Consider the following 26,881-nt stretch of genomic DNA (forward strand, 5'->3'; position numbering starts at 1 on the left):
AAGGGTAAGAATAATACAGTATCAGATCAGAGAGAGGGTGGGACCAGATCTCACAAGATTTTTATTTGGAGTTTGGATTGGATTTGCCTATAATGGACTCCCATTAGGGTAAATCAGGGAAATGACACAATGTGGTCTGCACATTAAAACTGGAATTATTCTGGCTCTTACGTAGAAGCAAAGAGATCAGTTGGCTGGAGCTGGAGTTCAGGCAATAGATAATGGCGGTTTGGGCTAGAGTTGACACAATGACCGTGGTAAGAAGTGATCACGTTTGGGATGTGTTTTTGGAAGTGGAAGGACAGGGCTTGTGGGTGGGTTAGAGATGGAGAATAAGTGAAAGGAAATGAATCAGGAATGACTCCCTGTGTTTTTGGCCTGAGCAAGAGTGATTATTTCTTGATATATGATATATTTGCAATTATTCATATTCTATAGTCCATGGATGTGTGAGTGTGTGTGTGTGTATGTGCATATTTGTGTGTGGCCTTTCTCCAAAACTGACCAGTTCCTTAAGGCATTCCTCTTTGATTAATCCTATATTTCACCTATATGTAGTCATGCTGTATGCATGCTCATCAGTCACCCTATGACCTGGTGTGCCTGTAGACAAGATCTATTTGTTTAGCACAGTGTTTTAGGAAATTATAGTTATCAGGAGATTATACATATAAATACAGATTTCCACCTTCTTTTTAAAAATGAGAAGTTCTGCCCACAGTGAACCTGAATTCCCATATGGCCACTCTGGACTAGAACTGAGCAGGAGCTGCCATTTGAGCCTGCAGAGCCAGCTGATTTTCCAGATGTGCCTGGGGCCCATCAGGTTTGCTTCCCTCAAATGTGTCATCACTGCAGTTGTTTGCAGCCCCTGCTCCCCACGAGACACCCTGGCTTCTCCCCGTGCGTTGTGATGATCGTTTGCCTTTGTGCTCTAACATTTTAAAATCCAGCAGCAGTAGTGTCCCAGCTGCAAGTATGAATGCTGGTCTCACTTGTCCAAATGGTGATGGTAGGGGGAGTTGAGACTTGGGTACAGCCAAAGCTGGCCATGCCAGGGCTGTAGTATCTGTCATCTAGAGTCATGTAATGTGTTTGGTTAATTTTTTTAAAGTTAAATGTGACCCAAGGCTTATATACCTTTCAAGTTCAAGACTGTTCATTTATACCCTTTTGTATTTATTGGAAAACTATGGAAACTGTCTTGAGAATAAGGAGAATGACCTGAACTTGGCATTTCCACAGGGCCAAGCACAAAGGAGGTATTCACTAAATATTTGTCCAAATGCATTATTCAACTGTATTCTCTTTGTCAGAGAAGTCTCTGCAAATGAGTCTTTGCAAAGATTTCAAAATCGAAATAAGAGGTTAACTGTCAGGATGAATCAGTTTTTATTTTTATTCATAGATGACTTCTGACATTTCCAAGCTGTTTGCCAGAGTGGATCCCAAGTTTACAGCTTGTGATACCAAAGCACCAGACACACTTTAAAGTTGCGTACTAGGAAAAAATAGTCTGCATTTTGAATTCATCAAAATGTAGTATATATCTTGTTGCTCTCTTTGGGAGGCCACTAAATATATCCCACCCACCCCAGTGATTAAATATTTTTTTCGTTATATATCCCAGTCCAGTGATGAAATATTTTCTTCCCCATCTGTCCTAGTCCTGTGCCTTCATAATTTTAGTAGCAGTATAGCACAGATGTTGAAAACATAGATTTGGAGTCAGATTTTGTGGTATCAGATCCTGGTTCTGCCTCTCATTTGTTAAGTCACCTCCACATCAGTTTCTTCCCCTGTAGAATGAAGAAGATGATGCTATTTTTCTTGAAATACTATCATAAGGAAATAAATAATACATCTAAATAATACAATTAAATCTTTATAAGTCTCTTAGAACATGTCTGATACAGTGAATGCTTGCTATCATTATGTCTAAGAACATTTCATATTTCTACTGCCTGTTTCCGTATGGCCTATGAGCTAAGAATGGTTTTTACAGTTTTAGGTTGTTACAAAAAATCAAAAGAAGAGTAATATTTTGTGACATGTGGAAATTATGTGAAATTCAAATTTTAGTGTCCACAAATAAAGCTTTATTAGAAGATAGTCATTCCAATTGGTGTATTTGTTTATGTATTGTCTATGGCTGCTTTCATTTTACAACAAAAGGTAGTTAATTGTTTTTGAATGACGTATATTCCTGCAGATCATCATATGACACATTAATGAAACCTCAGACTTGTGAGATCTTTCTCCGTGAATTGACACTACCATGCTCTCATGTTCAGGGCCTGCTTTGCCCTCCTGCCTGAGATGAAGAAGTGCTTATTTGTTGTCTCAGTCCTTTTAGATATTGTTGATATTTTATTATACTTTTCTGCCAATAGAAAACACTAAAGTTATGCTTGTGATATAGTCACATCAACCATTTAATGAACATCTGTCATCTTAGTTTTTAACAGGTAAACAAATAGATGCAGAAAGGCCAAGTAACTTGCCCAAAATTCTATGGCCAAGAAGAGGCCTCTTGTTTACAGATGAGGTCATTGATGGATATCCATAATTATTTATAATATGAATAAATATTTATATTTCCTTTATATAATGCTTTTTTGTTGTTGTTTGTTTTTTTGAAATACAGTCTTGCTGTGTTGCCTAGGTTGTAGTGGAGTGGCATGATCTCAGCTCACTGTAGTCTCTGTCTCCTGGGTTCAAGCAATTTTCCTGCCTCAGTCTCTCAAGTAGCTGGGATTACAGGTGTGCACCACCACACCCAGCCAGTTTTTGTATTTTTAGTAGAGATGGTGTTTTGCCATGTTGGCCAGGCTGGTCTCAAATTCCTGCTCAAGTGATCCTCTAGCCTCGGCCTCCCAAAGTGCTAGGATTACAGGCATGAGCCACTGCGCCCAACCAGTTGTTTTGTATTATATTATTTTTTGGAAAGTGGAGAGTGGATTTGAGAAAGGTTACAGGATGCCCAGGTATTATATTAGTTGCCCTTGCCATCATCAGTATTTTCTAAGATCCTTTCTATGCCTATATACCCCCATTTGTTTCTCCCATGTGCTTTACCTGTATGATATATTTTTGCTATGCCTAAGACCTGAAAGTGAATTTGGTTATTTGTTGGCTATTTTGCAGAACTGTTCTTCTAGTTGGGTGGGGGAGGGGGATTAGAGGTAGGCAGGTGATGAAGGCCACTTCTGCCCATTGCTTTTACTGACAGTGGGTAGCAAGTCCTCACGGGACTTTCCCCTCAGGGAGACATTACCCCTTGCCTGGCTTCCTGGAGTTCTGCCTCTGGAAAGTGGTTCCTGCATCTTGCACATCTCTGTGTTATTTTGATTGACGGAGAAAATCTCTTTGACCCTGAATCCATTGCTGTCTGTGAAAAAGGCAGCTGGGAATAGAAAAGCAGCTTTGTTTCAGATATGAATAAGTAACAGTGTATTCTTTACTGATTCTGTGGTGAAAACTTTACTGCACTTTGCCTCATCTGGAGTATATGAACAATGAAGAAGGCACATGCTAAAAATGATGAGTTGACAATACCTAATACTTATTTAAAAACAGATAAAGGGAGGGAGGGGAACAAGGGTTGAAAAACTACCTCCTGGGTACTATGTTCACTACTTGGGCAGTGGGATCATTCGAGACCCAAACCTCAGCATCACACAACATACCCATGTAACAAACCTGCATATGAACTTCCTGAATCTAAATTTTTTAAAAGATAAGTAAATTATGCCTTGTACAAAACTAAATCAAGTCTAGTTCAAGGGTCAACTCCTGTCTGAAGCCTTTGCCCACTCCCTGGCTTGCAGTGCTCTTGGGGCCTCTCTCTCCTCTGTGCTCCTATAGCACTGGCACACTTCTCTATTCCAGACCTTACACATCGCACTGTAATTATTATTTTCTGAAACAGAGTATCTCTTCCACCGAATGGTAAGCTGTTGAGTGTGCAGAAATGTGGAATCTTTATTCATCTTTGCAATTCAGGTCTCTTCAGGCATGCATGCGCACACCACGCGCGCGCACACACACACACACACACACACACACACACACACACACACACACAATAAAAACAGATAAGGAATCACGAGGGGAGGAAGGAAGGAGTAATGCCAAATTTTAGGAAGCTTCAGAATGGCTCCTTCTTCCCCCTCCTCCATTTCAAACTCACGGTAAAGTTTTGCTTCATATAAATGATACATATTTATTTTTTAAAGTGAGAAATGAAGAAGATAAAAGAAGTATTCGTTAAAAAATATCTATTATTGACAGGAAGTGGAACTGTTAATCTCTGTGGAGATTTTATTATACAAGGCAGTAATTTGATACAAGATAATACAACATTTATTAAATATTAAATTGTACTCTATAGTTTTCAGCGCATTTTCTTATAATGTTATATTATTTGATCTTTACAGTGACTTTCGATTTAAAAGTTTAGGTAGCTGAGCCAGGTTCACCAGGTAGTTAATGGTCAAACTGGACTTAAAGCCGAGGCTTCCTGATTTTCTATGTGGTGATCGCCCCATTGCACAATACCCCATTGTGTCACAGACAGGCAAGGATCTACCAAACTTACAGTGAATGGAGTGGACTTTTCTGGCATCAGACACTAGAGCAGGATTATCTGTGGGAGTTGAGGCTATTTATCAGGGACAAGAGTTTAGGAATTCTATAAGCTTCAACTGACAAAATCTTGGAGTGGTACTAGTTTTAAACACAAAAAGTATTTAATTGTTAAGCCCAAAGTGCCTTAAGTGTTAAGAAATTAATAACCAGAAATACAGACTGAACACCTCAGCCCTGAAATTGATGACCAAATCACGTGCTCCCATAATGGAAATGCTGGAAGACATTGTCACACTGTGATGTGAAATGCAGTGATGAAGTGACAATCCTCATACTTTTTGTTGGCCTCTACACCCGGATGTTGTAGACTCATTTACATTTTTAATGCATCTCCTTATCATTGCTTTCTCAGGAACATATATCATATTCAAGGTCTATTATTTTGTTGTCGTTCATTGTTCTTTCTAACACTTTACTGTATATTTGTGTGAAATTATGTCCAGACTTTGTAGATTTTTTTTTTTGAGATGGAGTCTTGCTATGTTGCCCAGGCTGGAGTGCAGTGGTGCGATCTTGGCTCACGGCAACCTTCACCTCCTGGGTTCAAGCAATTCTCCTGCCTCAGCCTCCCAAGTAGTTGGGATTACAGGTGCCTACCACCACTCCCAGCTAATTTTTATATTTTTGCTAGAGATGAGGTTTCACCATGTTGGCCAGGCTGGTCTTAAACTCCTGAGCTCGCCTCGGCCTCCCAAGTGCTGAAATTACAGGCATGAACCACGATGCCCGAAGGCCTATCAATGTTAACAGCAGCTTGATTTGCTTTCTTTATAAGGAAAAGTGTAATTTATTTCAGTTTAAAATATTCTTTATGGGATTTGAAAATTTCTGTATTTATACTTGTTCTTTCTATGAAAGACAAATTTGGATAGTCTGCAGATCATCCACAACATTTTAATTGAGCAAAAAATGAAGCCACTCATTTATTTGCAGGTATATGTGGAGTTTCTGCTGTTGGCATACCCCATACTTTATTTGTGTTTTTCTTTTACAGAGTGGGAAACCACCAATCAATGATATGTTCACAGACCTCAAAGATGGAAGGAAGCTATTGGATCTTCTAGAAGGCCTCACAGGAACATCACTGGTGAGCAAGTCATCTTTGTAAACAATGGAGTCTCCAGTCATTACTGATACTTGATGACCCACTGTGGGTACCCATTAAAGTGAAAGTATCCATTTTACTTTACATTCAAATGTAAAGGCTGAAATTGGGAACATTTTTAATGAAGTGTTTTAATGAGTGCTTTGATGCAACAACATTTCGGTTCTTCTGAGGGCTCTGTTTTTATTGAAGATAAAATTACCTTAACTGTTTATTGCTCTGATACAGCCCAGGATGAGAGAAATTACAAAAAAGAATGGAGTTATAGAGAGGGCAGAATGTTTTGAACAGCAGAGTCTGGAGACAAACACATTGAAATTTTAAATATTTTTTAAAACAGTTGTTCAGGCTGGGCACAGTAGCTCACGCCTGTAATCCTAGCACTTTGGGAGGCCAAGGCGGGCGGATTGCCTGAGCTCAGCAGTTCGAGACCAGCCTGGGCAGCGCAGTGAAGCCCCGTCTCTACTAAAATACAAAAAATTAGCTGGGCGTGGCGGCATGCACCTGTAATTCCAGGTATTCGGGAGACTGAGGCCAGGAGAATTGCTTGAACCCGGGAGGCGGAGCTTGCAGTGAGCCGAGATTGCGTCACTGCATTCCAGCCTGGGCAACAGAGCGAGGCTCCGTCTCTAAAAAAACACAAAAAGTTGTCAAAAACAATGACATCCATTTTTTTATTCAGATTTTCAGGATTGTATTTTGTTTATTTATTTTTTAAATACACCTCTATTATTTTATGTGTAGGATACTCCATAGTCATGCAGAAAAAACTGCCAATGAAGAGGATGCATTTATGGGTACAAATGTTAACTCTAGAGGTAGAAGTACTATCACAGGACAGACAGATGCACTACTGAAGATGAATTTCTTTCTTGCAGAAGTGTGGGGTGTCATTCTCTCCCTTTGCCCTCCAGGTGGTGGGTAGATAACTGTTAGACAGGCTGATCCCTCTCTCAGATAAGGTTCCCTGGCCAGTGAAGTAGAAAGAAGCTGCATAGGTTATCTTTCCCCAGGTGGGGATTCCCTGCCTTCCGAGGGCTCTTGTAATGCTACCTGGAGCCTGGGGATGGTGCCTCTGAATCCTCCTTGCTCTGTTCACATCTGTGCAGAATAAAGAGGCCACAGCTTCTCTAAAATCCTTCTGCAGCCATACCAATTGAGAGACAGGAAGCTTTGTTCATAGAGCACTGTTTTCCAAACTTGTCTGCACATTAGAACTATAGGCAATCTTTTAAAAATCCCAAGTCCAGACAACACCCTAGACCCATTAAGCCACAGTCTTTGGGGGTGGGGTTGGACTGAGGGATTGGTGTTTTTATGAAGCTGCCTAGGACATTTCAATGTGCTTGCAAGTTAGGGAACTGGTATCTTAAGATGTTGTTAGTTGAGGGATTTACATACTGTGAACACCAGCTTCCAGGGTGGTAACCTGAGACTTCAGCCAGAGCTCCTGCCTCTGAGGGGCCCTGCACGCTGAGCTGCTCTTCTGTGTATATCTCAATGTTAGTGTTTGTCAGACATATGGAGGGACAATCAGTTTTACTTGCTTTTGTGTTTTATTTTCCAGCCAAAGGAACGTGGTTCCACAAGGGTACATGCCTTAAATAACGTCAACAGAGTGCTGCAGGTTTTACATCAGAACAATGTAAGCTTGTAATGTGAGTTTTGGGGGTCTGTGCTGCCATCAGCATTATTTATTGTGAAACTCGCCAACTGCTTGATGCATTGGCATCCACTGATTCTTGCAAACATTTTTTATTATGAGAAATATTGAACTTTTTCTGTGAGTGAAGAAACAGTCATGTGCTTTTTCTGATGGCTATGTTGATCTGTGGTATAAATAATACATTTTTGAGATTTAGGTTCACCTGATTCTCTAAAATGAAATTTCTCTTATCTCTCACTTATACTGCTGTCCAAATGTGCTAAAATGAAAACCTGGAGTTCTGTGAATAAATTGTCTTAAAAGTGTTTTTTTGTTTTGTTTTGTTTTTTTGTTCTTTTTTCTTAATAGGTGGAATTAGTGAATATAGGGGGAACTGACATTGTGGATGGAAATCACAAACTGACTTTGGGTTTACTTTGGAGCATCATTTTGCACTGGCAGGTGGGGAAATTTCCAATCACTTTTTAATAGAGATGGAAAATGTATTGTTTGTCTTTTGGTTTCTTAGGGCTGCCATAACCAAGTACCACAAGCTGCTTGGTTTGAACAACAGAAATTTGTTGTCTCCCAGTTCTGGAGGCTGGAAGTCCAAAATCAAGGCATCAGCAGGGTTGGTTTTTCCTGCAGTCTCTGAGGGAGACTCTGATCCATGCCTTGCCCCCAAATTCTGGTGGTTTGTCTGCAATCTTTGCGGTTCCTTGACCTGTGATAAGATAGCTCCAGTGTTGCCGTGGTGTTCTCCCTGTGTGTATATCTGTGTCAAATTTCCTCTTTTTGTAAAGACATCAGTCATACTGGATTTAGGGCCCACCTTACTCCTGTGTGACCTCATTCTAACTAGTGACATCTGCAATTACCTTATTTCCAAATAGAGCCCCTCTCTGAAGTACTCAACATATTAATTTTAGAGAACATAATTCAACTCATAACAATTTTCAATGGAAGAGGCTGACAAAATGCCCTATTTTTGTGGTCTAGGAAAAAATGTACGTACCTTTCTTATGTTAAATTTTAAAAATTGACATAATTTCATGTCCAGAAAAGTTGCAGGAATAGTTCAAAGAATTCCCAAGTACCTTTCACTCACATTTCCTAAATGTTACCAGTTGTCAATATTGCATTTGTACTCTCTCCCTATCTGCCTAAAATATTTACTGTGTATTTTCTAAAACCATGGCATTCTCCTAAAAACAAGAACTCTCATATGTAAACACAATAGCATACTGGTATAATAATATGAAATGTGAAATACTGATATTTAAAATGCCAATCATTGATTATTAAATATGAAAACTTAATATACAATTATTAAAATCAAGAAAATAACATTGAAATAATACAATTATGTAATCTACAGATCTTAGATTTTTGTCAGTTGTCCCAGTAATATCCTTAGTAGTGAAAGAAAATCTGAGATCATGCATTACATTTATTTTTCATGTCTCTTTAGTCCTCCTTAATCTGGAAGTTTTTGAGTCTTTGTATTTCATGATATTGATATTTTTGAAGAGTGCTGGCCAGTTATTTTGTAGAATATCTCTCTAGGTGGGCTTGGGCTTGGCTGAGGTTTCCTTATGATTAAGTTCAGGTTGTTCACTTTTGGCAGGGACGTCGCAAAAGTGACGTGAGTTCTTCTTAGTGCATCATATCGGGGATAGGGATGTCCGTCAGTTCTTTTTCTGGCAGTGTTAACTTTGATTGTTTGACTAAGGTGGTATTTACCAAGTTTCTTCCTGTAATTTGACTACCCTTTGTTATTATAAGTATCGGGTGGGGATATACTTTGAGACTGTATAAATATTTAGTTTTTATCGAAGTTTTATTCGTTAGTTTTAGCACCCATTCATACTTTTTGCCTGGACCAGCTATTATTATGATGCTTGATAGATCATGATTTTCTAATTTCATGATTCCTTCTACATTAGTTGGCTTTCTACTTGTAAGGAAGAGCTTCCCCTTATTTCTTGTTTCTCTGTCTATCTTCTCTCTCTCTCCATTCATTTAGTCATTTACGTATCAGTATAGATTCATGGACATTTGCATAGGTTTATAATCTTTTACTAGTATTCATTTGAGTGTTCAAGTCATCCTAGATTTGGCCAGTGTGAGCCTCTTAAATTGGCTCCTGTGTCCCTTAGATAGATCTGTGTCATTCTTTGAGCACTTTCTTGAAACATGTTTACTAATTTAGAATAATAATTTAAAATGTTAGTTCTAGAGTATAATTGTGATTGCAATCAGGAAAGATACTTTATTTTTACATACTCAAAAGTTTTTCCTTTCTAATTTTTGTAGAAAATAAACTTTTTTAAATTGAAAAGGTCTTTGTAAACACATAAACTATGATTTTCTATGACTATGAAAGTAGTGTTCATTGTAACCAAACATAGTATAAGTGTTGCTTAAGATATAGAAAACACAGTAATGTATAACAGTGAGGTAAAAATCACCTCAAATTTTGTCCCCCAAAATAATCACTGTTAAAATTTATTGCTCCAGTGTCTACAGAAAAATCTGAAGTAAAATGAATGCCAGATACCTGATCCATAATGGTTAATTAGTGCAATATTGCTTTTTCAAAGACTTCATTGAATTAAATAGAAGTAAACGATTGAAGTATTAGTTATAGACAGGCCTGGTTTCTCTTACATAGGTGAAAGATGTCATGAAGGATGTCATGTCGGACCTGCAGCAGACCAACAGTGAAAAGATCCTGCTCAGCTGGGTGCGTCAGACCACCAGGCCCTACAGCCAAGTCAACGTCCTCAACTTCACCACCAGCTGGACAGATGGACTCGCCTTTAATGCTGTCCTCCACCGACATAAGTGAGACATTACTCTATCTAGAAGTGGGCTTTACAAATTCATGTTTCTTCTCTGCCCCTTTGCTGCCACCACTACTCCCTGAAGCCCCTTCTCCAGTCCCACTGCTCTCCTTTCTGCACATGTTCTACCAAAACCTTAAGAAAAGAAATATCATGGAAGAAAACTACCCATCAAGTCTTTATTTCCTTAGGAATTAAATGCCACAATACAAGGTCCATAGTTTCTCCTGCATATTTATGAATTTAAAAAATATGAAATAACTCACATAGTTCAACCCCAGTCATTCAGCACTAACTGATAATATATACAAAAAATTGTGTTAGCTTTTCTTCTCATACCGAAAGTAAAACTCTGTAAATTCAATGCATTCCCAATTAAAATTAAAAGTAGCCAAATTGTCTTTAATGAAACTTGTGAACAGATTCTAGTTATATAAAAGACGAGGCCCAAGAATAGCCAGTAGACTTCTGAAGAAGAACCAGGCTAAAATAGTTTCCAAAAAGAAAGTATGAAGCTATATTAATTAAGACTATGCAGTACTATCAATATACACACCAATGTAAGCTGAACCATATGAAATTGCCTACGTGACTGGTTTGCTGTATAAGAGTGGTGTTTTCATATGGTTCAACCTAATAAAATTAAGAACTCAGAAATGGCTCCATTACACAGGAAAATCTGATATATGCTTGAGCTGACATTGCAGATTAATAGATGGTTTGGACAATTGATTACCCATATATAAATAAATGCATTGGATCTTTACTTCACCACACTAAAATAATAATAATAATAATTTCTACATGAATCAGGGATTGAAATGCCAAAGGCAAAATTTGTTATGTTTTATTGTTGTTGTAAATGATTACTTTTCTCAAGTTTCATTTCCTCTATTGTTTTTGCTGGTATATAAAAGTGCAATAGATGTTTCTACATCTTATATCTGGAAACTTAATCAGTTCTTACACATTTTAGTAAGTTTGTCTCTGTAGATTGTAGGTTTTTTGGGAGAGGAGGGATTAGAATGTCCTAGAATTATGATCCTTTTATTTCTTCTGTTTTCTTTTTTGTTCTCTATTGTGCCTTGTCCTTCAATGCAGTGTTGATTTGAATTGGTGATAGTGGGTAGAATTTTTGTTGTTGATAACAAAAAGAGTGTTTTTAGTGTTTTACCATAAGAACAATGTTTTTTTGTAGCTTTTTGGGTACACTTTTTATGAGGTTAAAGAATCCCTCTCTGCCAGTATTCATCCACTCCTCCTTTGTCAGTTTAAGAAGGTTGCCCTAGGTTTCTACTTGGTTAAGGGATTTTATCAAGAAAGTGTAGAGTTTTAGCCAATATGCCTTTCAATTTATTAATTAATTGATTCAACAAATATGCGTGGAGTGCCTTTTACGTGCTAGACACAGGGTATACGGCAGAGAACAAAACGGGCAAAAGTCTTAGTTCTCCTTGAGCTTATGTTCCAACAGAGGGAGATAGACAATAATAAAGTTGTGTAGTATATAGAAATAGTACACACACTGAAGAAAAATACATCAGACAAGAGCAGAGGAGGCACCTGGGATAAGAGAGGCCAGTGGCTGCAGTGACCTGAGTTGGGGGAATAATGGGAGATGAATTCAGGGAGGGAAGTGGGGGAAGTACATCTCAGAAGGTGGGTGGATCTAACATGCAAGAACAGATACAGAATAAGGAAAATGATGAACTTTTGGGTAAGTCAAAGCAACAATAATGTCCAATTTGTGGTATTAAAAGAAAACCAAGATAGAAATGAAATACAGTACTAGACAATATAGTAGCATGGAAGCGGGGCATTGGAGGGAAACTTTTCCAAGGCTTTTGTTTTAGGAATATCCTGAGAACAGATTAGAGCTGGATTTTGTGTTCTGCTAATCTTGATCTTTTAATTGAAGAATTTAGTCCATTAACATTGATTGTGATAATTTATATATTTAAGTTCATTTTTACAACATAGTGTGAGCTGCTCATTTGTCTTATCTTTTCTGTGTTTTTTTTATTTTTTATTTTTACTTTCTATCTCTTTTTGTATTGGTAGGTTCCCCCTTACCCCCTTTTCTTCTGCTCTTTGGGAAATATTACATACTACTTCTAGTCTTAATGGTTACCACAGAAAATAGCAGTCCTATTTAGCTAATACAAGATCCTTGGAAAGTATTATCTGTTATTTTCATATTTGTGAATTAATTTCAAGTATGTATTTGACAAGTCTTTGGAATATAAAAATAAACACAAAAAATCCTCACAAATAAAAATAATCTAAAACTAAAATGTATTATAGTATAACAATGCCTACTTTGTTTCCACATATTTCATCTTCATTGCATTTTATTTGCATGGTTTTCAGACCTGATCTCTTCAGCTGGGATAAAGTTGTCAAAATGTCACCAATTGAGAGACTTGAACATGCCTTCAGCAAGGCTCAAACTTATTTGGGAATTGAAAAGCTGTTAGATCCTGAAGGTATTGTTCAGTGTTTAATTTCAACCTTGATTTTACTTTATAGTTTTGCATTCTTGAAAAGCAGTGTCTCTTTGTCCTTTTAAAAATGAATTATGAGACTTGAAGAACCTTTTCCTTTTTGGAGTATAGGTGCAAGTCATTTTATTACTGACAGTTCTTAATACTTTTGTACTTAGCAATTTGTAGGATCCTTTAGGTAGAAATTTAACTACAGCACTGGACAATAGTTAATCTAAATTAAGTAAGAATTAAAGTTTTAAGAAAATGTAATTATTAGATAAATTCAGTATCTGGTTAGTCCATTAAAAAGCATTTTTATGTGAGCTTCTTGCATGTGATGTAAAGACTTTAGTTATAAATGTTGCAGGATTGAATTCTAGACTTATTTTCATAGTATGAATAAAGTCTGTATCTTTATCTTAAATGGTAACATATGGTAGCTTATCTTTGACCATTTTGGGGAAGCTTTTAGGGAAGACTTTAAAAAATGATATACTGAACAAAAATAAGTAATCCCTTTTGCCTTTGTCTCATATATTTTGAAGTGGCAATTTACTGAGCTGTGGTATTGCAAAGATTATGTATTAGGTATTGTTTATGGGTACTAAGGAGAGTTATTTTATATCTAATATTGAGCAATTCACGTATTTTGGACACCTAATTTAAGCTGGTTCTTATATTCTTCCACTTTTAGATGTTGCCGTTCAGCTTCCTGACAAGAAATCCATAATTATGTATTTAACATCTTTGTTTGAGGTGCTACCTCAGCAAGTCACTATAGATGCCATCCGTGAGGTAGAGACACTCCCAAGGAAATATAAGAAAGAATGTGAGGAAGAAGCAATTAATATACAGGTACAGATAATATTTTATTAAAGTGTTTGGCTCGCCCTATTTGTTTTCTCCTAGGCAGTAGATAAAAACACCTTCAAAGGGTTTTTTTCTTGACTGAGAACATCTTGGTTTCTCAGCTTACATTTGCATAAGAAGTTCAGTTTAGCAGTTAGCATTCTGTCACATTCATGTAATAGAAAAACCATAGCTCAGTGGACTTTATTAAGAAGGAAAATACCTTATTTCACCCAGAAAAACTGGGCTGTTGATCATGCTGCTGCATGACATGCTGAGAATCTATGTTTTTACATCATCTGGTTGCCAGCTTTTATTTCTGTCATGTGCTAAGGATGGTTTTTCTCATATCAGCCTAGTTTTTGTTCTAAGTACTAATTGTCTTTCTTTTTTCGCCATTGAAAAAAAGATTTTTTTTTTCCGTTATATGTCTCACAAGGGCTATCAAAATGTAAGCCTTATTTTCCCTTTCCTTTAGGACCAGTAATGTATGGTAAACTACTGGTGAGCTTTTCATGAAGGGATTATGATGATTTCATTCATCAGGATATAAATGAATTTTTAAAGAGAGAAATAAAATCATAATTTATTTTCTTACTTAGTTATACTGTTTGAATGAATCCATATTTAATCTCATTCTGTTTTAGTCCAACCAGTCCTTGTAATTCATAAGATGAGAGAGTCGTAAGAGTTGGACCTTAGAAGTCACTTGGTTCAATATTCTGGTGACCAAGCAACCAAGACATACATGTAGATTTCAAAATTATAAGAAATACACTTCAGAGAGAAAGCAAGCTTGGGTTCCAGACCTTAAATTAATCCTGTTGCTACTTGTTTTGGGTTGTTACTTAAACTCTCAGTCACAATTTTGTCTGCAAAATGTGGTTAAAACCACCTACTTCATAAAGATAATGAATTCAAAGTATCTAAAATGACATTGATAAGCACTCAACAAGCAACAGCTATCATTATTATCATTTTTCTTCTGGATTTGTTTTGGCATTCTCATTTAACAGATTTCTTTAAAAAATTATTTAATTCTCATATTATGATACTAGTCTTGAATTGACACAGCATCCTTTTCCTTCCTCTGAGATTCAGAGAATTTACTTATTATTTTAAATTTTATTTGGGTAGTGTGTACCAATCCTTTTATTTCCCCCATTTCAAAAATAGAGTGATTTATAGAAAAAGAAAAAAACATTTATTGAAAAGAAAGGATTGAGAAATGAGGCCTAATTGTGAACCCACTCTTTTGAAGTGAATATCAAATGATGCTGACGAAAATTCCTAACTTACTGTAATTGAAAAAAGTGCTAGGAAGCATTTGCCTCTACAAGTGTAGTTATCATTCTACATTAATGATGCACGTTTTTAGTTGGCTCAGATGATCTTCTGGGTTTGTTTTGGGGTTTTAGATTCATTTCCTTATTGCATTTTGTTAGAAGGTGGAGATATTTAGCTCTTATAGTTAAGGACCTTCTCTCTTAAAAAGGAGGGAGACTTCATTTACTTTTCGTGATGTGCAGATAAAATAATCACTTATGTTTAGGGCTCAGGGTGGCATGATAAGAACTTCAGAAAACATTTGCTATCTGATTAGGTGCAAGTGTGTTAACACTAACGTCATCATTTGCAAGCTTTTATTAGTGCCTTAGAGGCTGAATTACACTAATTGAAAACTAAAATGTGATCAAGTTTTTTTTTTTATTTTTTTAAATTTTTTTTTATTTTTTTTTTTGAGACGGAGTCTCGCTCTGTCGCCCAGGCTGTAGTGCAGTGGCGGATCTCAGCTCACTGCAAGCTCTGCCTCCCGGGTTCACACCATTCTCCTACCTCAGCCTCCCGAGTAGCTGGGACTACAGGCGTCCGCCACCTCGCCCAGCTAGTTTTATGTATTTTTTTTAGTGGAGTCGGGGTTTCACCGTGTTAGCCAGGATGGTCTCGATCTCCTGACCTCGTGATCCGCCCGTCTCGGCCTCCCAAAGTGCTGGGATTACAGGCTTGAGCCACCGCGCCCAGCCGTGATCAAGTTTTAATCATCTCTCTGACATAGCTTGCCGTCCACTACTCTCCTAATAGCCAGACTTCTTCTGCCCTATTCTTTCTACAAACATACGCTGGTGGTCAGTGAATAATTCCTGCATTCAGATATTCACTCTTTAAATATCTGTCAGTTGAAAGTTTCCTCATGTGTTTGAATTAATACCATCTGAACATTTGTGTTTAGATAATGCCTTCCTTCTCGACCTCATGGATACTGGTGCCTATCTCAGTGACTTTTGGCTGGTCACTAACTTTCCTGGTTCTTAGATATTCTCATTTTAGTATAGAGGTTTGTAGCTAAATGATCTCCAGGGGTTATTTTAATTCTGCAGTTTTAGGATTTTTGGTCCATAACTTAACTCATTTTTATTTCTCTGTCTTTGGCACCATCTGTCTTTCAATTATCCATGGTTTCAACTCTGTGCTGATTGGCTCATTTCTTAACTCATATATTCAGTTTGCTGGATTCTTCAAGTCTTCCTCCAAAATGTCTTTTGTGTGTGTTTTCATTCTATTCCAGCCTTCATACTAATTAAAGACTTCATTTTCTCCTATAGTTTACAAGATGTGGCCTACCTCTGCCACTCTGCCCTGCAGTTAGAGTGGACTTTTTCCACTTTTTCCCCAAGATTCTTGTTCGTGCAGGTTCCCATCTGTTAAATGCTTCTCCACCCACCATTATATGGCAGGCTGCACATTTTTCCTCAGTTTAAATGGAGCCTTTTCAGAGAAGTCTTTTCTGATTAATCTATCAAAATACAACTCTCTGTCTGCCTCTCTCTGTCTCTCTATCTTGGTTTCTTGCTATCACAGTATTTTTGTAAACTGTGCTAAGAATTTTAAATTATATCTTAAGAGCATTGGGAAAGCCAGCGAAAGGTTTTCAGCAGGTACGTCTTATGATGGGATTACATTTTTGAAAGATCATTCTGGCTGCTGTGTGAGAAAAGGACTGTGGATTATGAAGGTGAGAGTGTTGGGTGGGGGAAAACAGTAAAGTAAAGGCAGTTGTTAGCAGGTATTCCGGTTCAGAAGATGGATGTAGGTGGTCGTGGAAAGGGAAAGGTCTGGATGGATTTGAGATAAGTTTTGAAGGAAGGTCAGAATTACTTACATATTAAATGTGGAAGGTGAAGGAGAGAAGCCGGACTGGCTCCCAGGTTTGTAGCTGGAGTACCTAGTTGTAGGGAGGAGCTTCTACTGAGATGGAGAAGCCTGAGGAGGAACAATTGGAATAAAGTGAAGGGTTTGAATATGAACATGGTTTAATATTCCTAGGAGGCATTGAAGTAGAGATATGAAGATTAGTGGGATATGAGAGTTTGGAATCCAGACTCCTAGGTGGTTCTAGATGGTTCTTTAAATCCAATAAGAGTAGATGAGATTACTCAGACTATAGAGAGGGGAGAAAAAAGAGCCCAGGACTTAATTTAGGGGAGACTCATTACTTATGAGTCAGCAGCTGCTGTTGAACCAGCAAGAAACCAGGGCAGTGTCGCAGAAGCAGGGAAAGAAGCTTCCGGAAGCTGAGGTTGCTCAGCCTTGAGGAATGCTACCGAGGGCTGAAGCAAGGAACGTGGGTGGCCAGCTCTCTGGGCTTTCTTGGGCAGTTCTGATTTAGATTTGTTGTTCGAGCATCGTTATTATCAAAAATTAGTTTGTTGGTTAATTATATGGTCACCGTGAAGATGATGCTGGAAAGGTCCGTTTGGCAATGGGAAGGTTATTGGTGACATTGGCAAAAGCGTTTTCAGTTGAGTCATGGGGCAAATAGCAAGTTGAAGTTAGAAGGAATGTTAACAAACCGTAGCTGTTAAATACCTGAGCATTTTTTGTGTTGTTCTCTATACATTTCTGTACGTTTGAAATATTCTACTTAAAAATTATGCGTGAGAGTTGATAAAGTAGAGACGGAATGTAGGCAAGTCTTAAAGAAGTCTTGCTCTGAAAGGGAATAAAAGAACTAGGGAGAGTCAATTTGGTTATAAGCTCTTAAAGTATATAAGGAAATACTCAGTTGTTTAGAAAGAAGTTGAAAGAAATTTATTCCATGAGCCCTAAAAGGCCATCAAATAAACCAGAGGGCAATTGCCTAAGAAAAATACAATCAGTACAACAGCCTGTGTGGCTGTCTTTTAGTGTCTAAAATGCAATGATAGAATGCAGTTCAGCAAAAACAATTTACCTAAGGGTCAAAGCAGAAGTCTCACTTTTCTTTTTCTTTAAATTACAGAAAAGGCCCAACATACTGTAACTCCTCTATGAAACTTTCCTGACTGTTTTAGCCTTTGTTGAACTCAAATATCATGCCTTGTTGGGACCATGGCATTTACAACTTTTCTAATAGCTGTTTTTTAATTTCTGTTCAGAAGTGATTCATGTAGGTTCTCTGTCCCTGACTATATTAGAATCTCCTTGAGTACAGAATTCATGAGTGCATGCTGCTTTTATACTCTTTGCTACCCTAGTGCACTTACTCAATGCTTCAGACTCATTCACGGCTGTGCCCACCTGGCTCCTGAGAATTGGATTAGTGCCTAAGACAGAGTGGTGTCTACTTTGGGTTTGCCATACAGTGTGAGTTCGCTAAACACCTCTTGCTTTCATTGTAAGTGTGGGTTTTTCTTGGCTTTGTTTTTACAGAGTACAGCGCCCGAGGAGAAGCATGAGATTCCCCGAGCTGAGACCCCCAGCACTGTCACTGAGGTTGACGCGGATCTGGACAGCTATCAGATAGCATTGGAGGAAGTGCTGACCTGGTTGCTTTCTGCCGAGGACACTTTCCAGGAGCAGGATGATATTTCTGATGATGTTGAAGAAGTCAAAGACCAGTTTGCAACCCATGAAGTAAATATCTGTAGTTTCTTAGCAGGGTGTGTCCCCCATGGTACCTGAGTCTTAATTAGGGACTCTACTCTCCTATTTGTTATCTACCGAATTCTGTTCTTTGGAAAGGTCAATGGTTTATTTCAGGAACTGTGATATTTAAATAGTGCTTTGTTACATAATTGGTATGGGTGATTAAACTGTGCCTCAGAATTAGATTTTAGATTTTAGTCTCCTTGTATGTTTTGGAGAGCCACTGATGAAAATCATTGCATAGTACTGCTCAGTTCTGAAGTGCATTGTTATATTTGAAAAGCAAAGGAGTGAACCAGTACACCAAATCTTTAAGATCTGAGTGTTCCCTAGGAAATGATTATTCTTTTTAACTGCATGATTAGACAAATGTCATACCCAGGGTTCCTGTATTTTTTTATATCTTAAAAGTTTCCTGCTCCTTTGAGGACATACTATATTGCAGCATAGTGAATTTCACTATATGGAGATTTCTTTTGGTTAAATTTTTCTTTTGTATAAGTATGTTAATTGACAGATCTTATTTGTTGTTTTGGATAGAAAATAATATAAGTGGTAACATCTCTTAAATAATTCCTCTTGGGTGAGTATGGTATTTTATTTTATATTTTATATATATATATATATATTTTTTTTTTTTTTTAAATAGAGTCTTACTCTGTCGCCCAGGCTGGAGTACAGCGGCGTGATCTCGGCTCACTGCAACTTCTACCTCCTGGCTTCAAGCGATTCTCTTGCCTCAGCCTCCCAAGTAGCTGGGACCATAAACATGTGCCACCACACCCAGCTAATTTTTTGTATTTTTAGTGGAGATGGGGTTTCACCATGTTGTCCAGGCTGGTCTTGAACTCCTGGCCTAAGTGATCCACCCACCTCAGCCTTCCAAAGTGCTGGGATTACAGGTGTGAGCCACTATGCCCGGCCTTTTATTTATTGTATTTATTTAGAATTTCATGTCCATGGTCTATGAGTAGCGTAGTCAGCATTTACTTTAAAATAGCTGGTATTATCAGGTGCAACATTGCTTACTTTTAGCTATGTCTCTTTTAACTTATGGCAGGTGATTATTCCTATTTTCAGAGCTTAAAAAATGGGGTCAATGTCTGCACTGTTTGCACTCTACTAGGCTACCTTTTTTTGCATCACTGACATTTAGGTTAGGCATTAGCAATTTGTTCAGTTTTTTTTTTTTTTTTTTTTTTTTTGCACCGAGTAACTCACAAATTATACCAAATGTCCCTTTCTAGGCTTTTATGATGGAACTGACTGCACACCAGAGCAGTGTGGGCAGCGTCCTGCAGGCAGGCAACCAACTGATAACACAAGGAACTCTATCAGACGAAGAGGAATTTGAGATTCAGGAACAGATGACCCTGCTGAATGCTAGATGGGAGGCTCTTAGGGTGGAGAGTATGGACAGACAGTCCCGGTGAGTGGAAAGCCAAGAAATGCACTTAATTCCACAGGCTGCTTTGCACAGTTGAGCTCTAGGAGATGTCTGCATGTCTGTGAAAGCAAGATGATTACAGAACTTGCCTCGGAAAAGTAAGACTCTTTTCTATGGGTAATATTGCTGGAATTTTGCATGATCTTTGTTTCCCCTTTGGTGTGCTAGCCGTACCAGAAGGTAAAAGTTGGAATACAGAACTTAACAAAAAGGGAAAAGAGAACAGGCCTGATGGCTCATGCCTGTAATCCCAGCACTTGGGAGGCCGACGCGGGTGGATCACTTGAGGCCAGGAGTTCGATACCAGCCTGGGCAACATGGTGAAACTCTGTCTCTATTAAAAATCCAAAAATTAACTGGGCATGGTGGGCCACGCTTGTAATCCTAGCTATTTGGGAGGTTGAGGTTTGAGAATTCCTTGAACCAGGAGTTAGAGGTTGCAGTGAGCTGAGATTCAGCCACTGCACTCCAGCCTGGGCAACAAAGTGAGACTGTCTCCAAAAAAAGGAAAAGACATTTCATATGGGCAGTTACTTATTTGCAATATTAAAATCAGCTAAACATTAACTTGGTGTGAAGACAGGACTATGTAGTATTGATCTACTTTTCCATTTTGTAACTTTTATTTTAAAGCTTTCTCATGGTTTATTTTATTTCATGTATTGTATCTTCTGGAGCAAACTTCCACCTATTTAATAAGTAGGAATTCCTGACTGAAGAAATAATGATTCTGATGTGAATACACGGTGCTGTTATTTGCATTCTTTGTCTGCATTTAATGAACTCCATTTAGGAAAAAATAAAAGTTTACTTTCCTGGCTTCTATATTTAAAGACTAAATGCTACCTAGAATGTTTAGACAAGGGTGTTTTTCCCTTGCCCTGTATCTCTGGTGCCCAGAATGTGTATTTGACTTTGCAAAGGGAAAAGGCTTGTAGGAATAATGCTGTGCTCCCCACGGGCAGGCTGCACGACGTGCTGATGGAACTACAGAAGAAGCAACTGCAGCAGCTCTCCACCTGGTTAACACTCACAGAGGAGCGCATTCAGAAGATGGAAACTTGCCCCCTGGATGATGATGTAAAATCCCTACAAAAGCTGCTAGAAGAACATAAAGTAAATCTGTCTCGTATTTCTTTGATACCTTATCAAATATGAAAGAGCAGCACTTAGCATCTCAGAGGCTGATGATGTCTATCATTAACATGAAGTTGCAACACTTCTTCAGGGTTCTCTTCATTTAGTAGCTCATGGTGGAATTGATGGGGATGAGACTTTTCTGAGCCAGGGATAAAAGGGCAGGGTAAAATTTTATATGTGATGTGCAGTTTTCTTATGAAAGTACATAGCTTTCATACAACTGGAGAAGGGTTCTTTTGACCCTGTAAGTGGTGAAGAACCCTACCATTGCTGGCGTTCACACGGTGTGTGGGTGAAGAGCAAATTCTGAGAGGTGTCTGTACCTAAACCTTTAAGGAGAGCTGTTTCTTTGTCTGTGATCCAGGAAAGCATCAGGCGTTACGGGAGGAACTGATATTAGTTGGGCTTTTAATTTGGTCACAAGCTTAGGAGATAAACTTTTCATAGTTAAGATAAGGAAAGGTAGAATAAAATATGCTCTCTGTAAACTGAAGACTTTTATTGATCAGTGAAACACTGAGGTAACTGATGCGTAAAATTTTAGGAATACATTAAACACACCTCTGAGAAGCTTGTGAGAACACTATTGATAGTGTTTAAATACATTTTCTTTCTTTTCTTTTTTTTCTTTTTTCTTTTTTTTTTTTTTTGAGATCGAGTCTTGCTCTATCACCCAGGCTGGAGTGCAATGGCAAAATCTCAGCTCCCCCCTGGGTTCAAGCGATTCTCCCACCTCAGCCTCCCAAGTAGCTAGGACTATAGGCGTGTGCCACCACGGCTAATTTTTTGTATTTTTAGTAAAGTTGGGGTTTCACCATGTTGGCCAGGCTGGTCTTGAACTCCTGACCTCAAGTGATCCACCTGCCTTGGCTTCCCAAAGTGCTGGGATTACAGATGTGAGCCACCATGCCCAGCCTATAAATTTTCTATACACATGTATCCAATGACTATGCTCTTCCCATGGAAAAGGTGAGAGAATCTAAGGTGTCCATACTTCCTTAGCCGCTTTATTGGGTAGCTAATCAGAGTAACTTTTGACTATCATGTAGCATTCTACTTATCTCTTTATACCGTCCTACACTAGATAAAATGATTTCTGACTTGGTATATTTAAGCTCTGGACTTTTTTGCTTTATCACCTCTACATTTTTGTCTTAATTCTTAGTATGGACACTCAACTCCTTTATGCTATAAATTCTGAGGGAGGGTCAGAACTTGAATAAAAGTGGTGGTATCTCCATTTGCAGTCTGTTATAACATTGCATCCTCAAACTGCCTTTGTTGATAATGGAATGTAAAGATGTAAGATAGGATTAGTTTCATTAGTAGAACACTTGGGGTACTGACTGAAAATTTAAATACGATGCCTCATAACTGTCCTTAATTACTATTGACAACTGAGTGCATTTTAAATAGGTAAATGTGAAAGAGTAGAAATAATGGTTTATCTTAATTTTTTTCTCTAGAGTTTGCAAAGTGATCTTGAGGCTGAACAGGTGAAAGTAAATTCGCTAACTCACATGGTGGTCATTGTTGATGAAAACAGTGGTGAGAGTGCTACAGCTGTCCTAGAAGACCAGTTACAGGTAAGGGCCCTGTAAAGTTGGATAATCCTGAGGGACCTGTGATCTGAGACCCAATTACATATTGCTCTTGTTCTTCATGTACTTTCTCATTCTTTATCCAGAAGGGTAGAAAAACCTACCTTTGGTTGTATTTCCCAGTTGGGATTCTACAGTGTGTGGGCTACAGGAGTACCCAGGTATTGATTCCTTTACTTAAGCTCTTGGGGTGAATGAGTGAGACTGGTTGCAGTCCCCAGCTTCCTTGTGCATAATGACAAGATTTAGAAGCACAGTGTATTAGTCCGTTTTCACACTGCTGATAAAGACACACCTAAGGCTGGGAAGAAAAAGAGGTTTAATAGACTTACAGTTCCATGTGGCTGGGGAGATCTCACAATCATATCGGAAGGGAAGGAGGAGCAAGTCATATTTTACATGGATGGTGGCAGGCAAAGAGAGAGAGCTTGTGTAGGGAAACTCCCTTTTTTAAAACCATCAGATCTCGTGAGACTTATTCACTGTCACAAGAACAGCAAGAAAAAGACCTGCCCCCATGAATCAATTACCTCCCACTGGGCTCCTCCCTTGAAATGTGGGAATTGTGGGAGTTACAATTCAAGATGAGACTTGGATGGGGACACAAGCAAACCATATCATTCTGCCCCTGGTCCCTCCCAAATCTTGCGTCCTCACATTTCACAACCAATCGTGCTTTCCCAACAGCACCCCCAAAGTCTTAACTCATTTCAGCATTAACTCAAAAGTCCACAGTCCAAAGTCTCATCTGAGACAAGGCAAATTCCTTGTGCCTATGAGCCTGCAAAGTCAAAAGCAAGTTAGTTACTTCCTAGATACAATGGGGATACAGGTAAAGAGTAAATAAATCTGTTCCAAATGGGAGAAATTGGCCAAAACAAAAGGGCTACAGTCCCCATTCAAATATGAAATCCGGTGGGGCAGTCAAATCTTAAAGCTCCATAATGATCTCCTTTGACTTCATGTTTCACATCCAGGTCACACCTATGCAAGATGTAGGTTCCCATGGTCTTGGGCAGCTCTGCCCCTGTGGCTTTGCAGGAAATATCCCCCTCCTGACTGCTTTCATGGGCCAGTGTTAAGTGTCTGCGGCTTTTCCAGGTGCACGGTGCAAGCTATCAGTGGATCTACCACCCTGGGGTCTGGAGGACAGTGGCGCTCTTCTCACAGCTCCACTAGGTGGTGCCCCAGTAGGGACTCTGTTTGGGTCACATTTCCCTTCTGCACTGCCCTGGCAGAGGTTCTCCGTGAGAGCCCCACCCCTGCAGCAAACTTCTGCCTGGACATCCAGGTGTTTCCATACATCCTCTGATATCTAGGTGGATGTTCCCAAATCTCAATTCTTGACTTCTGTGTACCTGCAGGCTCAACACCACAAGCCAAGGCTTGTGGCTTGCACCTTCTGAAGCCATGGCCTGAGCTGTGCTTTTGCCCCTTTAGTCATTGCTGGAGCAGCTGGGATGCAGGGCGTCAAGTACCTAGGTACAGGGCATGGGGACCCTGAGCCCAACCCACGAAACCATTTTTCCCTCCTAGGCTTCTGGGCTTGTGATAGGAGGGTCTGATGTGAAGCCCTCTGACATGCCATGGAGATGTTTTCCCCATTGTCTTTGTGATTAACTTTTGCCTCCTTGCTGCTTATGCAAATTTCTGCAGCCAGCTTGAATTTCTCCTTAGAAAATGAGATTTTCTTTTCTATTGCATTGTCAGGCTGCAAATTTCTCAAACTTTTATGCTCTGTTTCCCTTATAAAACTGAATGCCTTTAACAGCACCCAAGTCACCTCCTGAATGCTTTGCTGCTTAGAAATTTCTTCCACCAGATACCCTAAATCATCTCTCTCAAGTTCAGAGTTCCACAAATTTCTAGTATAGGGGCAAAATGCTGCCAGCCTTTTCGCTAAAACATAACAAGAGTCACCTTTGCTCCAGTTCCCAGGAAGTTCCCCATCTCCATTTGAGACCACCTCAGCCTGTATTTTTTTGTTTATATTGCTATCAGCATTTTTTTGCAAAGCCATTCAACAAGCCTCTGGGAAGTTTCAAACTTTCCAACATTTGTCTCTCTTCTTCTGAGGCCTCCAAATGTTTCCAACCTCTGCCTGTTATGCAGTTCCAAAGTCACTTCCACATTTTGGGGTACCTTTTCAACAGCACCCCACTCTACTGGTACCAATGTACTATATTAGTCCATTTTCACACTGCTGATAAAGACATACCTGAGACTGGGAAGAAAAAAAAGGTTTAATGGACTTAAGTTCCATGTGGCTGGGGAGGTCTCACAATCATGGCAGAAAGGAAGGAGGAGCAAGTCACATCTTACATGCATGGCGGCAGGCAAAGAGAGAGAGCTTGTGCAGGGAAACTCCCCTTAATAAAACCATCAGATCTTGTGAGACTTACTCACTATAATGAGAACAGCACAGGAAAGACCTGCCCCCATGCTTAAATTACCTCCCACCAAGTTCTTCTCAAAAAATGTGGGAATTGTGGTAGTTATAATGCAAGAGGAGATTTGGATGGAGACACAGGCAAACGATATCACACAGGAACTGATCTTATTAAGTGGTCCACTGACTTCTTCTCAGAAGCACTTGAGGAGTTTGTTAAAATGTGGATTCCTAGGCTCTACCCAGAACCTAAATCTAAGTGAGGGAGGGGTGCAGTGAATTTGCAATGTAAGAAAAATTATGTGCATACTAAAATTTGAGAATTTCATCTAGTAGAATTCAATATCTCACCGTTTTCAATAGATTAATATGTGAATTTCAACACATATTATTTCAACACATATATTCAACACATAGTTTTGGAAACCCCCCAAAATTGTTTCTTTTTGCACAAGGCAATAGTGGATCTTTATAAGTCTTTAACAAATAAATTTGGCCGGGCGCGGTGGCTCAAGCCTGTAATCCCAGCACTTTGGGAGGCCGAGGTGGGCGGATCACAAGGTCAGGAGATCGAGACCACAGTGAAACCCCGTCTCTACTAAAAGTACAGAAAATTAGCCGGGCGCGGTGGCGGGCGCCTGTAGTCCCAGCTACTCCGGAGGCTGAGGCAGGAGAATGGCGTGAACCCGGGAGGCGGAGCTTGCAGTGAGCCGAGATCGCGCCACTGCACTCCAGCCTGGGCAACAGCGTGAGACTCCGTCTCAAAAAAAAAAAAAACAAAAAAAAAAACAAAAAAAAAAAACAAATAAATTTATTGGTATTTCATTTGAACAATACTTAGATTTCCTGATAAGACATTGCCAATTTATTTAAATGTGATGCCTCATTAAGTGAGGCAATCCAAAGTGTAATTTCATCACACGAGGTCCTTTTGCTTTTGTAATATTTAAAGTCAGCCAGTGTTTCCAAGACTTGTATGTGGTAGTTAGTTATTATAACCTGAGAGCTAATTATTCATGCCTTGACTATTTAGCAGTAAGGAATCTGAGATTCAGAGAGGTTAAGTAGTCCTCCTGAGATTTAAATAGACAATGAGTTATCATGCTGAGACTAGAAATCTATCTTCTGGTTCTTAAGTTTTCTACCCTTTGCACTATGAAAAGCTTATTCTCGTATTAAGTATCAGAATAGTATAATATGAATTAAATAATTCTTGTTCACATATATATAGTACAAAAATAAATTTTAATATTTGTTAATCATTTATAAAATTGTAATAAAATGATTTTGGCAGAAAAAATCATGAAGAGTGATTTTTTATAATTAATAACATTTATCTATTTAGTATTGCTGATACTAATAAGATTCTGTTGCTAGTTTATGTAACTTATGGGGAATTTTTTTATGGATCACATAATGTAAACAGAACAAATCATTTGATGTTTTTATTGTCTCATAAAAATTCTCTTATTCAAAACAGTTTTGTAAGTTAAACATTTTTATAATTTTGGTACTACAGATGAAAATTTTCTTGTCATGTAAAAGAGAGTTAAGGAATATAACGGACATGCTGGATTTTTTAGGTAAAAATTGTAAAAATTGGAAAAATTTGAAGCACAAAAAGTAGATATGTTTGCTGTTTTTTTTAATAATACGTAAAAATGTCATATTGTCATAAAAACAATTCAGACAATAGTTCAGACAATAGTTCAGACAATAGTTCTAGTTATGCTAGTTTCTAGCTATGTGAAATCATTTGTTTAATTCTATGGAAATTAGTATTTCTAATTCATACATTTATAGGCCTAGTCTGTGTTA

At 38.5% G+C, this 26,881-nt stretch overlaps 1 protein-coding gene across 8 annotated transcripts in view; it reads left to right on the forward strand.

Moving 5' to 3' along the window:
- The window catches only part of LOC105465799 (utrophin), a 579,736-nt gene that overhangs the window by 128,372 nt on the left and 424,483 nt on the right, over nucleotides 1–26,881 (forward strand). For all 8 annotated transcript variants that reach the window (XM_071096556.1, XM_071096557.1, XM_071096560.1 and 5 more), the window contains 10 exons: nucleotides 5,645–5,737; nucleotides 7,323–7,400; nucleotides 7,770–7,862; nucleotides 10,075–10,247; nucleotides 12,617–12,732; nucleotides 13,427–13,587; nucleotides 18,271–18,474; nucleotides 19,734–19,915; nucleotides 20,899–21,049; nucleotides 22,540–22,659. In XM_071096556.1, the coding sequence (XP_070952657.1) occupies nucleotides 5,645–5,737; nucleotides 7,323–7,400; nucleotides 7,770–7,862; nucleotides 10,075–10,247; nucleotides 12,617–12,732; nucleotides 13,427–13,587; nucleotides 18,271–18,474; nucleotides 19,734–19,915; nucleotides 20,899–21,049; nucleotides 22,540–22,659 (1,371 nt within the window). The remainder of the gene's footprint in view (nucleotides 1–5,644; nucleotides 5,738–7,322; nucleotides 7,401–7,769; nucleotides 7,863–10,074; nucleotides 10,248–12,616; nucleotides 12,733–13,426; nucleotides 13,588–18,270; nucleotides 18,475–19,733; nucleotides 19,916–20,898; nucleotides 21,050–22,539; nucleotides 22,660–26,881) is intronic.

Source organism: Macaca nemestrina, chromosome 5, assembly GCF_043159975.1.
Source record: "Macaca nemestrina isolate mMacNem1 chromosome 5, mMacNem.hap1, whole genome shotgun sequence".
Lineage (NCBI taxonomy): Eukaryota > Metazoa > Chordata > Mammalia > Primates > Cercopithecidae > Macaca > Macaca nemestrina.